At 45.7% G+C, this 14488-nt stretch overlaps 1 protein-coding gene across 3 annotated transcripts in view; it reads left to right on the forward strand.

Moving 5' to 3' along the window:
- The window catches only part of LOC121322940 (disco-interacting protein 2 homolog A-like), a 114920-nt gene that overhangs the window by 91727 nt on the left and 8705 nt on the right, over positions 1 to 14488 (forward strand). For 2 of the 3 annotated variants that reach the window (XM_041263581.1, XM_041263582.1), the window contains 17 exons: positions 490 to 592; positions 1420 to 1484; positions 2979 to 3072; positions 3486 to 3605; positions 4054 to 4168; positions 4811 to 4950; positions 5927 to 6063; positions 6490 to 6570; positions 6968 to 7095; positions 8968 to 9082; positions 9392 to 9593; positions 10371 to 10480; positions 11142 to 11222; positions 11802 to 11925; positions 12518 to 12639; positions 13467 to 13578; positions 14013 to 14122. In XM_041263581.1, the coding sequence (XP_041119515.1) occupies positions 490 to 592; positions 1420 to 1484; positions 2979 to 3072; positions 3486 to 3605; positions 4054 to 4168; positions 4811 to 4950; positions 5927 to 6063; positions 6490 to 6570; positions 6968 to 7095; positions 8968 to 9082; positions 9392 to 9593; positions 10371 to 10480; positions 11142 to 11222; positions 11802 to 11925; positions 12518 to 12639; positions 13467 to 13578; positions 14013 to 14122 (1959 nt within the window). Of the gene's footprint in view, positions 1 to 489; positions 593 to 1419; positions 1485 to 2978; positions 3073 to 3485; positions 3606 to 4053; positions 4169 to 4810; positions 4951 to 5926; positions 6064 to 6489; positions 6571 to 6967; positions 7100 to 8967; positions 9083 to 9391; positions 9594 to 10370; positions 10481 to 11141; positions 11223 to 11801; positions 11926 to 12517; positions 12640 to 13466; positions 13579 to 14012; positions 14123 to 14488 lie in introns of those variants that run through there. The other variant, XM_041263583.1, reaches the window with a different exon arrangement.

Here is a 14488-nt window from a genome sequence, read left to right on the forward strand (position 1 = left end):
TTAAAAGCGTGTTTTATTCATTAGGCAAACCCACGCTAGCAAGAAAGCCTTGGTCTGTTTCATGTTTGTACAGCATTGTTGACGTTGGCATTGAAATGCGCTATATATAAAATGTTCTCATGTATGTTTCAAAGTGTTCCGTGGCTGCCTCGAATCAAGTTCAGAGTGTATTTCTCACATATTCTTTGCTGTGATTTGATTAGTGGTAGCCACCAAACACTTAGACACATATTATAAGTCATTAAATCGAAATAAAAAACAAATAAAACCCCAATATTAGTGTACTTAACCTGTTTTATAGAACCTGTTATGGTTTAAACGTTTTGAATGTGTTGTCATTTACATTACATTCAGCGAAATTCTAAGTGTAGTTGCAGCCAGTAGGTTCTGGTGGGGATGTGACTCTCAATGAGTGCTGGTGGGTTTTGAGGTGGTGTGGAAGGTGGGGCGAGCGTTCCTGACATCTTGTTTTTGTTTTCGCTCATTCAGTACAAGACGAGCAAGGAGGACAGTACCATGGGCATTGCCGTGTCTCATGCCGCCATGCTGGCACACTGCCACGCCCTGACGCAGGCTTGCGGCTATACAGAGGGTGAGTCACTCGCAAATGAGACCATGCCATTCACCTCTCATCTGACATGGCTGAGGTCACCTGACTTTAAGTTTCTTCTGTATAGAGACTGTGCACTTTGTTGAATTGAATATATGTTATTGTCTTAATGTTTGGTACACAAGCCATGCTATCTGATATGGTGATGTACCCCTTAGATGCCAGGGCAGCTTTTGTTTCTAGTTCTCTGTTGCTGTTTAGGCTTGGGTCCAGTTTACTGGTCTTACTCTATAATGTCCCTTTCAGGAGGAGAATAAAAGATGAATTTCTGAGGTTTGATTTAGAAAAATCAAATCCCTCTCTGAAACCTGTTTCTTTTATAAAGAAATTTTCCATTTGCTAACTCAGATTTGCCACAGCTGCAGAGGTTAATTACAGTTGTACCCCCCTAGTGGTCATTTCTAAAACCACCACCTCTGTCTAGAATTCAGCTTTTTCAGTGGTTTAAAAAGGACATTCATCAGTAAGCCTGGTAAAGAATGATCCTATTAAACAGGTGAGAAATTAAATAGTAAAAATATAGATAGTATGCAGCTGCCCTTTAAGAATGCTCGAAATAGAACTGCACAAACCGATTATTCAGATGGAGCTCTCCACAGAAATCTGGTGGGTCACTGGTGTTGATTGGGCTAAATTACCATTCCAAGTGGAACAAGTGAAGAAACAGCAGCTTGAGTTTGTGTGAACCCTCACCTGATTTCTGTGGAGAGCTCAATCTGCACAGTCTATTCATTACTTGGTGCAGCACTAATTTGAGCACGCACTGCCTCTGTAACCAGAGTCTTTTTCTCTTGTTCCCCTGATTTCAGCTGAAACCATCACCAACGTGCTGGACTTCAAGAGGGATGCGGGTCTGTGGCACGGCGTTCTGACGGTGAGCAGGGGGGCTTCACTAGGGATACGCAGCTCTGGGAATGGTTTTAGATTTGTTAAAGGGGTCCGAGCTAATGCAGTGGTTGCATTATTCTTCCGTTTACTCTATACTGTGGGTCAGAAACTTGTATACCTAGCATCAAAATAAACTTATCACTATTATAACACATTTATTTAAAAAAAAAAAAGTATATAAAGGATGGACATTGACAAAATGTTTTTGATTTCTTTTTAATCACTCAATCATTCATCCTTGACCATGACATGCTTGCGTGACTGTGACCCTGGAGCATATGCACATAATCACTTAATTAGTGAGACAGATGATTGGACACTGGATATGGAGTGATTTCAGCAGCTGCTGAATTGCAAGCTTGAATAAAAGCAATAAAGAAAATCACAGAAGAAAAACAATATGCCATGTCTGTCAAGAGAGCAGCGCCTTCGTGCTATCGACATGTTGGAGGCTGGACTAGGGCAGTGTACTGTGGCTCACCGTTTTGGGTGCTCACAGCCAGCAATTTCAAACCTGGCGAGACGGTATAACCAAACACACTCTGTCAATGACAGGCCACGAACTGGGAGACCAAGAGTTACAACACATGCCCAAGATCGAGAGATCATTTTGCAGCATCTTCATGATGTTAGTTGTTAATCAGCACAATAAAAAACTGCACTGCTCTAAAACAGAGTTTGTTATTTTTCTAGTGAATTTTATCCAAATATAAGTGATACGTTTCTTTTGATGCTCAAATATAAGTGATAGGTTTTGATGCTCGGTTTAGTTTTGAAAGAAGCACATGTTACAGCATTTTCATTTTCAAAATCTGGCTCGCGTATTCCACATTTTAAAATACGTTTTCTAATCTTTTTCTTCAGTTTTTAGGGTCTTTAGTCAATAAACGCGGGATTCGTTTGCACTGATCGGATCTGTCTGTCGCACTACAAGGGGAACATAACTGCCTTGAATTTGCACCAAGTTTATTATACACTTCTACCCTCCTATAAGCATATCAGGTTGCATTTAATAAATGCGAAATAAATTGTATATTAGGTAAATGCTGCTGTTATAACCCATCCCTGTCAGATACTGCTGTGATTATGAGGACCCTGTCTATGTGCCTGCAGTGCTTCCTCAGTGTAAAGCACTGTGGATTGAATTCAGTCTTTTGGTGGCACTGTACTAACCCTGTACTTTGTTGGTGTTTTGGAAAGTTCTGGGTTTGCTGGTGGACATTCAGAAGAAACAGCTGCTTGGGTTTGTGTGAATTGCTGTTCTCCACAGTCAATCTGAAGCATTAATCATCATAAACCCAAGCAGCTGTTTCTTCACTTGATTCACTTGGAATAGTAAATTAGCCTAATTAACACTAATGACCCTCACCTGATTTCAGTGGAGAGCTCCATTCGAATAATCAGTTTCTGTCTCAGTTTGTGTGGCTCCGGTTGATAGTACAGGGTGTCTCAGCCTCTTCTCATTCTCTCGCTGTGACAGAGTGTTATGAACAGGATGCATGTGATCAGTATCCCCTACTCCCTGATGAAGGTCAATCCCTTGTCCTGGATACAGAAAGTGCACTCCTACAAAGGTAAGCCTCCTCACAGGAGATCACATTTAACCCGCAGGCACTACTTACCTTAGAAAAGTTATTCTCTTTGCAGTTTTACCATGCATTTCTAATGATGATATTATGCATTTATCACAGTTTGCATACCTATCTTAGTAAAGCATGCTTTACCATACCTATCTGTGCAATGGGGAACTTTTTTTATGGGGTTTCAAATGTGCAGCTTTGAAAGGAACACGTGTTCTAGCACACATGTATTTTTATTTTAAAGCATGAGATCTGGTTCTGCTTTAGGTTAAAGGAAGCTCTTTTTCTATGCCTTATTCTCAAGTTATCTGTTTGAACTTCTATGGTAAATGCATTGCATATAACCATGGGAAAACTGTGAAATGACTGTGAGAGTGTGCCCCATGCTGACTGTGTTTATTCCTCAGCGCGCGTGGCGGTGGTGAAGTCACGGGACATGCACTGGTCCCTCCTGTCGCAGAGAGACCAGCGGGATATCAGCCTCAGCTCCCTGCGCATGCTGATTGTAGCCGACGGGGCCAACCCCTGTGAGTGCCACTCCGACTGAGTGTCCACTCGCACTCGTTCAGATACAGCAATGTAGAAATGCTTACTGTATAAAACTACACGCATTGGGGTCAGCATATCACTATGTACTTTAAAATGTTTCTTCATTTAGAAAAGTTAACTATCTGCACCCTGTATAGCATAATTGCATGGAACACTGATGACGTCCTTTAATGGAGTTCTGACCAAGTCTGGGTCCCTTCAGGTTAAAAGTGACTGTTGCTTTTTGGCAATCGGTCAAACCATTTGTTATATTAATTTTTTAAAATCTGTACATTGTGGCACTTTATACCCCTAATCCATATTGAAACAGAAATACATGAAAGGGTTAAATAAGCAGGCGTTTTTGTCCTTTTCAGAAGAAAATGAAAGAACTTGTCTTGTGTGTCGTGTCTAACTGTCCCCTGTCTCATGCCCTCTCGCTCGCAGGGTCGATCTCGTCATGTGACGCCTTCCTGAACGTCTTCCAGGCGCGTGGGCTGCGCCCCGAGGTCATCTGCCCCTGCGCCAGCTCTTCCGAGGCCCTCACTGTCGCCATCCGCAGGTATGGTGCCACATTGCAGGCTCCAATGTTACCAGAGCCACACTGGAGATGCAGGGCAGCAGAGACACACTAGCTTCACAGAGAGGTTCAGTCTAGAGGACCAGGACAGGAAAGGTGCACCTGAGCAGTTTATTACTGTACCTGGGCAGCTTTCCTAGATGTATTATGACAACAAAAATAAAATTCTGGTTATGCAAATAAATATAATTTCTGAACTGTTTCTCATTGTATTTCCATCCAAGTGGTTATATAATTCTTTTTTTTTATGTTGAGGGTCGTGCTGCACAAACCCATTTATTCTCTCTACAAATTTAAGCTCTCTACAGGTGAGGGTCATTGGTGTTGACTGGGCTAATTTACCATTCAAAGTGAAACAAATGAAGAGGCAACTTCTTGGATTGGTTTTTCTTCACGTTTCACTTGGAATGGTAAACTAGCCCAATCAACACCAATGACCCTCATCTGATTGTCAGCACCTGACTTCTGTGGAGAGCTGATCTGAATAATCGGTTTGTGCAGCATTAGTCAGATTTATCTTTATTCCGCATTGCAGTTTGCATTTCTGTGAAAGGAAAATAAAGTAAAGATGTGCTTCCGTTGCTGGTTGCTAGTTTTGTAACACTGCCTCTCTGTGTCACGCAGACCCCCGGAGATGGGCGTGCCTCCCCCTGGGAAGGCAGTGCTCTCGATGACTGGGCTGAGTCACAGCGTGATCCGCGTGGACAGCGAGGAGAAACTCTCTGTGCTGACGGTGCAGGACGTGGGCCAGGTCATGCCAGGGGGTCAGTGAGCCGCTCTCTGCACAACACTAACGATACGACACCTGTCACGATATGCTGGGTATCACGAAACGTGATTGTCCTGGTTTAGGTCGGCCAGGGTGTCCTCCACTCACTGCGCACCAGCAACCCCTCTAGTCTGACCGGGCACCTGTGCCTGCGCTGTTGGCTATTCTTTAACCACTGGACAGTTACAGTTACAGGAGAATTGTTTGCTGCAGTAATTACAATTAAAAGTACAATTACACTAAAAAGTAACAAAAACAACTAGACACATTCACATTTACTCTTTATATTCTAAATAACCATTTATTACATATTTTACAGTTTTTAGTTTTTTCTCTGTGAATATTGCATTATGTCTAATAATGCACATGCCTGTTTTCGGTTTTATTTGAAGGCTGTTACAGGGATGGAAATAAGACCCTTTGCGTTGCAATTGCTGAAATTGCAGATTTTGCAACAAGCATGATTAGCTACAGTGTGTAGGTAACAAGCTTAGATGTCTCTTGTTAGTCATAGTAAAACCAGAAATGGATCAAAGTGCTATGCAGTGGGAGTCTTATTTCCATCCTTGTTGTTTGTTGTAAAGAGCCCAGATGTTTGTTTGTTTTTGGGCTCCTTGCTTGAATAACAAAGTGTTCCCAGTGCCCCGACCCTTGCCAATGCTCCGACAGGGGAGTGGTTTCTCGCTGCCCCCTGTGCTCCAATAGGGGAGTGGGTTCTCACTGCCCCCCCTCTGCTCCGATAGGGGAGTGGTTTCTCACTGCCCCCCCTCTGCTCCGATAGGGGAGTGGTTTCTCACTGCCCCCCCTCTGCTCCGATAGGGGAGTGGTTTCTCACTGCCCCCTGTGCTCCGATAGGGGAGTGGTTTCTCACTGCCCCCTGTGCTCCGATAGGGGAGTGGTTTCTCACTGCCCCCTGTGCTCCAATAGGGGAATGGTTTCTCACTTCCCCCCTGTGCTCCGTTGCCCCCTAGCTCTGGTATGCGTGGTGAGGGTGGAGGGCACCCCGTACCTGTGCAAGACGGATGAGGTGGGAGAAATCTGCGTCAGCTCCAACACCACTGGCGTCGCCTACTATGGGCTGCCGGGCATCACCAAGAACATCTTCGAGGTGAGAGCAGGAACCTCGGGGCGTAGGGAAATGCAGGGATGGCAATCAGACTCCGATTACATAGCAGTTTCGCCCATTCCAGGTTTTACTACAAGCTTGACTAGTCACAGTGTATTGGTAACAAGCTGGGGCTAAACTCTATAAAACCAGGAATGAATCGACCTGCTGTACAGTGGGGGTCTTATTCCCATCCCTGTAACGACTGGCTTGGTCGTGGGATTGTGCGGAAGTTTCTGCAGTGAGGGAGGGAATGGAATTGGACACTAAACTGGGCATTTGACACTATAAATGAGTTAAATAAATAACAATTGTGCTAAATTAGTTTCACATACCCGGATATCACAGATTTTCCCCCCACCCCCCCAGCCTCCTTCATTGTGAATCCTCTGTGCTCTCGGGTGACCTGCTTGTTTTTTTGTCCTCCAGACCATTCCTCTGACTGCCGCAGGGGTTCCCCTCACTGACCGGCACTTCACCAGGACTGGCCTGCTAGGCTTCGTGGGGCCGGTGAGTGAGTGACCAGAAGCACCACAGAGTCAAGGGACATTAACAAAACATATAGTTTAAATCTGTTTTTTTTTTTAAATACATAGGCCTTAGTTAGGTCTTTCTATGTCTGTTCTATTAGCAAAACAATGTAGTAATACTGAAAGAAGATACATTTTAAAGAAAATTCTTGGATGAAGGTATTGACAAATTATTTTTCAATTCAGATTAGCTTTATTTGGCATGACAGAGATGCACCTGTCTTAAAATCTGTCTCCCTCCCATTCTTCCTCCCCCGCTCCTCCTTTACTCTACTCTCTTTTTGTCCCTCTCCCTTTTTCTCTCTCCCTCCCCATCTGTTTCTCTCACTCTCTCTTTCTCTCCCTGTCCTTCCCCCTTTCTCTTTTTCTCTCTGAAGGATAAGCTGGTTTTTGTGGTGGGGAAGATGGATGGTTTGATGGTGGTTAGTGGTCGGAGGCACAACGCTGATGACGTTGTCGCCACAGCGCTGGCAGTGGAGCCAATGAAATTTGTTTACAGAGGAAGGTGAGCGACAGTTTTATTAATCCCACTTGGTCCTGCAGGAAAGCTAATCGAGTTTTAAAAATCAATCTTTAAACCTTTATTAACCCAAAAGAGATATAGTGGAGGCAGTCAACAGTAACATTGACTGTAGGGTAAGTTGTTGATAACAGATCTAGGGGGATATATGGGGGTGTCTGTTCAGCCATCCATATATCTGTCACACTTATATTTTCCATATATCTAGAGAACCATTTATTCAATTGATATTGACATTATTTAGAATATCAGCTTATGAGCATGTAGGGGATGTATCATATTATGGGCATGTTTGTCTGTCTGTTCATCTGTCTGTCTGCATGTCACACTTACATTTTTCCATATATCTGGTTAGCACTAGCAACATATCATTGATTATAGGATAAAGGGGCATAACTTTACCACAATCCAATATGAACCTACTTTGTGCTGTGGATGGTGTTGTCTCTCTCTCTCTCTCTCTCTCTCTCTCTCTCTCTCTCTCTCTCTCTCTCTCTCTTAGGATCACAGTGTTCTTGTTCACACTCTGTCTCTCAGAATCACAGTGTTCTTGTTCAGTCTCTTTCTCAGGATCGCAGTGTTCTTGTTCACACCCTGTCTCTCTCAGGATAGCAGTGTTCTTGTTAAGTCTCTCTCAGGATTGCATTGCTCTTGTTCACACTCTTTCTCTAAGGATTGCAGTGTTCTTGTTCTCACTCTGTCTATCTCTCAGGACCACAATGTTCTTGGTCACACTCTGTGTCTCTGTCCTCTCTCTCTCGCTCTCTCTCTCTCAGGATCACAGTGTTCTTGTTTACACTGTCTCTGTCAGGATCACAGTGTTCTTGTTCACACCCTGTCTCTCTCAGGATCACAGTGTTCTTCTTCAGTCTCTCTCAGGATCACAGTGTTCTTGGTCACACTCTGTCTCTCAGGATCACAGTGTTCTTGTTCAGTCTCTCTCAGGATCGCAGTGTTCTTGTTCACACCCTGTCTCTCTCAGGATCACAGTGTTCTTCTTCAGTCTCTCTCAGGATCACAGTGTTCATGTTCACACTCTGTCTCTCAGGATCACAGTGTTCTTGTTCAGTCTCTCTCAGGATCGCAGTGTTCTTGTTCAGTATCTCTCTCAGGATCGCAGTGTTCTTGTTCAGTCTCTCTGTCAAGATCACATTGTTCTTCACACTCTGTCTCTCTCTCTCACGATCGTAGTGTTCTTGTTCAGTCTCAGGATCGCAGTGTTCTTGTTCAGTCTCAGGATCACAGTGTTCTTGTTCAGTATCTCTCTCAGGATCGCAGTGTTCTTGTTCAGTCTCTCTGTCAAGATCACATTGTTCTTCACACTCTGTCTCTCTCTCTCACGATCGTAGTGTTCTTGTTCAGTCTCAGGATCGCAGTGTTCTTGTTCAGTCTCAGGATCACAGTGTTCTTGTTCAGTCTCTCTCAGGATCGCAGTGTTCTTGTTCAGTCTCTCTCAGGATCGCAGTGTTTTTGTTCAGTCTCTCTCAGGATCGCAGTGTTCTTGTTCAGTCTCTCTCAGGATCGCAGTGTTCTTGTTCAGTCTCTCTCAGGATCGCAGTGTTCTTGTTCAGTCTCTCTCAGGATCGCAGTGCTCTTGTTCAGTCTCTCTCAGGATCGCAGTGTTCTTGTTCAGTCTCTCTCAGGATCGCAGTGCTCTTGTTCAGTCTCTCTCAGGATTGCAGTGTTTTTGTTCAGTCTCTCTCTCAGGATCGCAGTGTTCTTGTTCACAGTCTCAATCTCAGGATCGCAGTGTTCTTGTTCACAGTCTCAATCTCAGGATCGCAGTGCTTTTGTTCTGTCTCTCTCAGGATCACAGTGTTCTTGTTCACACTCTGTCTCTCTCGCTGTCTCCGTCAGGATCGCAGTGTTCTCGCTGGAGGTGCTCCATGATGAGAGGGTTGTGGTGGTTGCAGAGCAGCGTCCCGACGCCTCGGAGGAGGACAGCTTCCAGTGGATGAGCCGAATCTTGCAGGTACAGCTATCCTAAACACGAGGCCGGAGAAGGAGCTTGCTGTTAGTTTTGTTGCAGTTTTGTCCCGTCTGCATTTGGTTTAGAGCAATCGTTTGTTGTTCTGAGCTCTACCCTGTCTGTCTGTCTGTGTGCTGTGATCACTGTGTTCTGACCTGTACCCTGGGCGTGTGTGCGGTGATCACTGTGTTCTGACTCGTACCCTGTCTGTCTGTGTGCGGTGATCACTGTGTTCTGACCTGTACCCTATCTGTCTGTCTGTGTGCTGTGATCACTGTGTTTTTACCTGTGCCCTGTCTCTCTTTATTTCAGGCCATTGACAGTATCCACCAGGTGGGGGTATACTGCCTAGCTCTGGTTCCTGCCAACACGCTGCCCAAAGCCGCGCTGGGGGGGATCCACATCTCGGAGACCAAGCAGCGCTTTCTGGAGGGGGCACTGCACCCCTGCAACGTGCTCATGTGCCCCCACACCTGCGTCACAAACCTGCCCAAGCCCCGGCAGAAACAGCCTGGTACGAGAGCGCAGGTCACAGGCAGACTTCATAGTGACTTTACACAAGACAGTACAGTACAGTACAATAGGGATTTATAAAGTGCCTTCCTTGAAGCATCTCAAGGTGCTATGCATGCAATAAATAAAATAAAAAACTGAAATGCCTTGTTAAACAAATATATATTAAATCTTGATCAAATATGGTCCCACTTCCGCACACCTAAAGGGATGTTGTTGGGCACAAAGTGAAGCTGAGTTGAACAGCACAGGCCTTTGAACACTCTGGAGTGTTTGTTGCACTTGGAGAATGTCTACCCTCCTCCCTACCCCCCTACCAAAGTGAATCGGTTGTCAAATGAATCAGGCAGAAAGTTCTGAAAATTCCAAGCTGTGCTGCAATGGTGACACATCTGCACAGGCTGGAACACTTGTTAGCCAATGAGATTGCTCCCCCTATTCTTGCTATTTTTAATAAATTATATTTTGGGTGCCACAGCACTTGTGGGAAGGCTTGCTTATTAAACCCTTCTGACTACTGTTCTGAAGCAGACAACTATCTATTCAAGGATATTAAAAGACACTAAGTAGGTGTTTCAGTAGTGAGGTGAAACATCATCTGTCCCAGCAGGGTGATTGAATACTTTTCTGATTCTCTGTAGAGGTTTTTATTGCCATTTTATGTGTGAAAACATTGAATGCTGAAACTTTTTTCCACCTAAGTCAATTGAATTGGGCTCTTAGTTTTTCCCTTCAGCTCTGATCCTGTCTGTCTGTGTGTCTGTGTCTGTCTCTGTAGAAGTGGGCCCTGCGTCAGTGGTGGTGGGGAACCTGGTGGCTGGGAAGAGGATCGCTCAGGCCTGTGGGAGGGATGTGGCCGCACTGGAGGACAATGACCAGGCGCGTAAGGTACTGAACTAACTGATTGTAGTATACCTGCACTCCAGCACTGTCCCTGCACCACTGCATTCCACTAATTACTGCACTCTCACAACACTGTGCTCTCACTGCACTGCACTGCTCCAGCTGTGTACCTGGCAGTCCTCCTGCAGCGCTGCCTCATACAGTGGCACTGACAATTATTGTCATTGTTTATTTTATATACAAAACTGGTGAAATCCACTGAAACTTTTTTCCCCCCAGTTTTTCCAGGGAGATTTTGTTGTAATGGAAATTGTCCTGTTTTGAAGTTAGTGCAAAGGTAGTATTTCCTGAGGGATAACAGTATTTGAACAGAATCACACCAACAACAATATCTGAGTTTAGAATTCCCAAATCTGTTGCATTTGAAGAATACAAAAATAAAAAAACAAGCAAAGACCCAGAAGATGAGCTGTGATTGTGTTGCTAGTTCTAATCAGGAGGCAGTAAGATGTTCAGAGCCTTGATGAGCACTCTCTGGAGTTCTTTCCAAGGAGGCAGTAAGATGTTTAGTGCCTTGCTGAGCACTCTCAGGAGTTCTTTCCAAGGAGGCAGTAAGATGTTTAGCGCCTTGGTGAGCACTCTCTAGAGTTCTTTCCAAGCATGCAGACTGCAGTATGGTGATGGGCTTCTCTTCTCTTGTCCTCAGTTCCTGTACATGCATGACGTGCTACAGTGGAGGGCCCAGGCCACGCCGGACCACCCTCTCTTCCTCCTGCTCAACGCCAAGGTAACTGAGAGCGCCGTCCTGTCAGCTTCAAATGGCACGGCAATATAGAGTCGGAGCCGTGCGCACAAGTAGCTAGTCGCACTTCTAGGGTCAAGGCCAAGACTTCTCTCTCGTCAGAGGAACCCATCATTGTGCTGTAGATGTTCAGTTCTCCCAGCCCCACCCTATAGATCTGCTTCCTTCCTGTGCAGCAGATATTTGGAGCCCTGTCTACGCTGCACTCAGGGCTGGAGAACCTACTCTCTGACTTAGTTTAAAATATCGTAATGAGTAACTGGTAACAATGGTTCTTCTAAGTGGGTGACTAAAAAAATAATCAATTTGTGAGTAAAGAGAGAAACTCCTCTGGCCTCATCCCTCACTCAATGATTATGTCCCCTCTCTATTTCAGATCTGAAATCCTAAAAGAAACGTGATTGGTTTGTTTCTCAATGGCTTCTGTCGAGTCATTGAACTTGTTATGTTTCTTTTGGCATTTCTTAACCAGTTTTGGATGATGTGTTTTGGTCCTTGTGAAAGGCCCTGCCTTCCTGCGTGATTTGAAGCCCTGTCCTGTGTCTTGTCTTGTGTTCGGTACAGGGCACAGTCGCCAGTACAGCAACCTGCCTGCAGCTTCACAAGCGAGCAGAGAGGGTAGCCTTGGGGCTGATGGAGAAGGGACGTCTAAACACGGGGGACCACGTGGCTCTAGTGTACCCGCCAGGTAAGCAGCAGCACAGCCTTTCTCCCCACTCACCAAGACAAATGGACACTGACACAGCACTGCTGTACTGAACCAGGGACACTGACACACACTGCTGTACTGAACCAGGGACACTGACACAGCGCTGCTGTACTGAACCAGGGACACTGACACAGCGCTGCTGTACTGAACCAGGGACACTGACACAGCACTGCTGTACTGAACCAGGGACACTGACACACACTGCTGTACTGAACCAGGGACACTGACGCACACTGCTGTACTGAACCAGGGACACTGACACAGCACTGCTGTACTGAACCAGGGACACTGACACAGCGCTGCTGTACTGAACCAGGGACACTGACACACACTACTGTACTGAACCAGGGACACTGACACACACCGCTTTACTGAACCAGGGACACTGACACACACTGCTGTACTGAACTAATAAGGGGAGATAAGAAAATGGATTTCAACGCCTTGGTCATTACTGCTTTAATTCAGCCCCTGATTTCTCTCTCTTCCTTCTCTCCCTCTCCTGCCTTTCTCTTCTCCCTCTCCCTCTCTCTTCCTCCCTCCCTCCTTCTCCTCATCCCCCCCTCTCTAGGTGTGGACCTGATAGCCACATTCTACGGGTGTCTGTATGCGGGCTGTGTGCCGGTGACTGTGCGCCCCCCCCACCCTCAAAACCTGGCCACCACTCTGCCCACTGTCAGGATGATTGTAGAGGTGGGTGCATTCAGAGTGCCATCACTGAGCGATGCAGGGATTGTGAGACCGATATCCATAATACTGCCATAGGCAGGGATGGAAATAAAACTCCTATTGCATAGCAGTGTCACCATTCCAGGTTTTACTACAAGCTTGATTAGCCATGGTGTATAGGTAACAAACTCAGGTGTGTCTTCTTATTAAACTCATAGTAAAACCAGTAAAGGATCAAACTGCTGTGCAATGGGAGTCTTATTTCTATCCCTGTACAGGTGGGCTGAACGAAGCTGAGGTCCACCTTTTCCAGTAATTGTTTTATGATTTTTAAATGTAGGCATCGCCAATTTTTGACCCTGTTTTTTTCCCCAATTTTGGATGCCTAATTATTATCTGTATCCTTGGCTCACCACTCACAACTCCCCTGTCGACTCTGGAAGCCAATCCACCATTTTTCTCACTGCAGATCCACAGTAAGGCCACCAGACCTATAGTGCCAGAGGATAACACAGATCAGATGGCTCAACTGCAGAACAGCAGGTGCCTTGTCAGCCACAGGGGTCGCTGGTGTGCGGTGAATCATGGATTCCCCTACCGACTTAAGCCCTCCCTACCCAGAGGGCACTCAGCTAGTTGTGCACCACCCCTTAGGAACTGCCGGTCACAGTCGGCTCTGACATAGCCTGGATTCAAACCTGCGATCTCCAGGATGTAAGGCGCATCCTTCGTGGGGCGCTTTTACTGGATGCGCCAGTTGGAAGCAACCCACCCCCCACCCCCCCCAGTAATTGTTTTATACCTAACTAAAACATAATGTGCAATCACCTTGCCTCCCCTCTCCCTCTCAGGTCAGCAAATCCGTGTGCATCCTCACCACACAAGCAATAATGAAGCTGCTGAAATCCAAAGAGGCATCTGCAGCTGTCGACGTGAAAAGCTGGCCGGTTATACTGGACACAGGTGACCCTGCCGCTCACTGAAAGAGGGGTGGGGTGGGGGTGGGGGTGGGGGGTTGTATTGTCATCTGGATTTCACTGAGGCTGCTGTGTGGACCACTGACTAAACTTATTTCACTTGGGAGCTGAGCAGCCGCTGTGGAGCCCAGGCCTCAAGAGAAAGGTGAAAGGCTGGTCTAGTGCTTTAACCTTAACCCTGTGCACTACCTAGCCCCCAGACTGGAACCCAGGCCTCCAGAGAAAGGTGAAAGGCTGTTCTAGTCATTAACATGAACCCTGTGCACCACCTAGCCCCCCAGATTGGAACCCAGTCTTCCAAAGTTGAAAGGCAGACGAGAGGCTAGTGAAGTAATTTGCTACCTGCCTGCAGCATTTATTTGTCAATGTTTCATGAGTTTTTGTTTTTGTTTATTTTTTTTTTTTTTTTTTAATGTTCAGATGACTTGCCAAGAAAGAAGCCCCTTCAGATTTACAAGCCACCGACTCCTGAAATGCTGGCGTACCTGGACTTCAGTGTCTCCACCACGGGTATCCTTGCAGGAGTGAAGGTATGGAGTGAGAGAGAGTGCTGCACACTCCCGCTGTGCAGCACGGCGCAGGGGAAGGTGCACTACCCATTTAGACCCACAGGTGGCAGTACTGAGGACTCTACTGTAAATTGGAAAACATACAAAGTGGATTATTTGTTTATTCAGCTTCAATCTATAACACAATGACTAAATAGCATTAAAAATACTATGGAATACAACTCCACTAAGTTTTTAAAAGCTCCTATTCAGAATGAGGTAGTGGATGCTTTCTTACACCATACAGTAGTTTCTGGTTTTATTCTTATACAGAGATGAACTTGGTTTGGTGGGGTGAATGTGCAGTGGATATGGAAACAGTGATCTCCTGTGCTCATGATCATTTAT

The sequence above is a fragment of the Polyodon spathula genome, chromosome 11 (genome assembly GCF_017654505.1).
Source record: "Polyodon spathula isolate WHYD16114869_AA chromosome 11, ASM1765450v1, whole genome shotgun sequence".
NCBI classification, from domain to species: Eukaryota; Metazoa; Chordata; class Actinopteri; order Acipenseriformes; family Polyodontidae; genus Polyodon; species Polyodon spathula.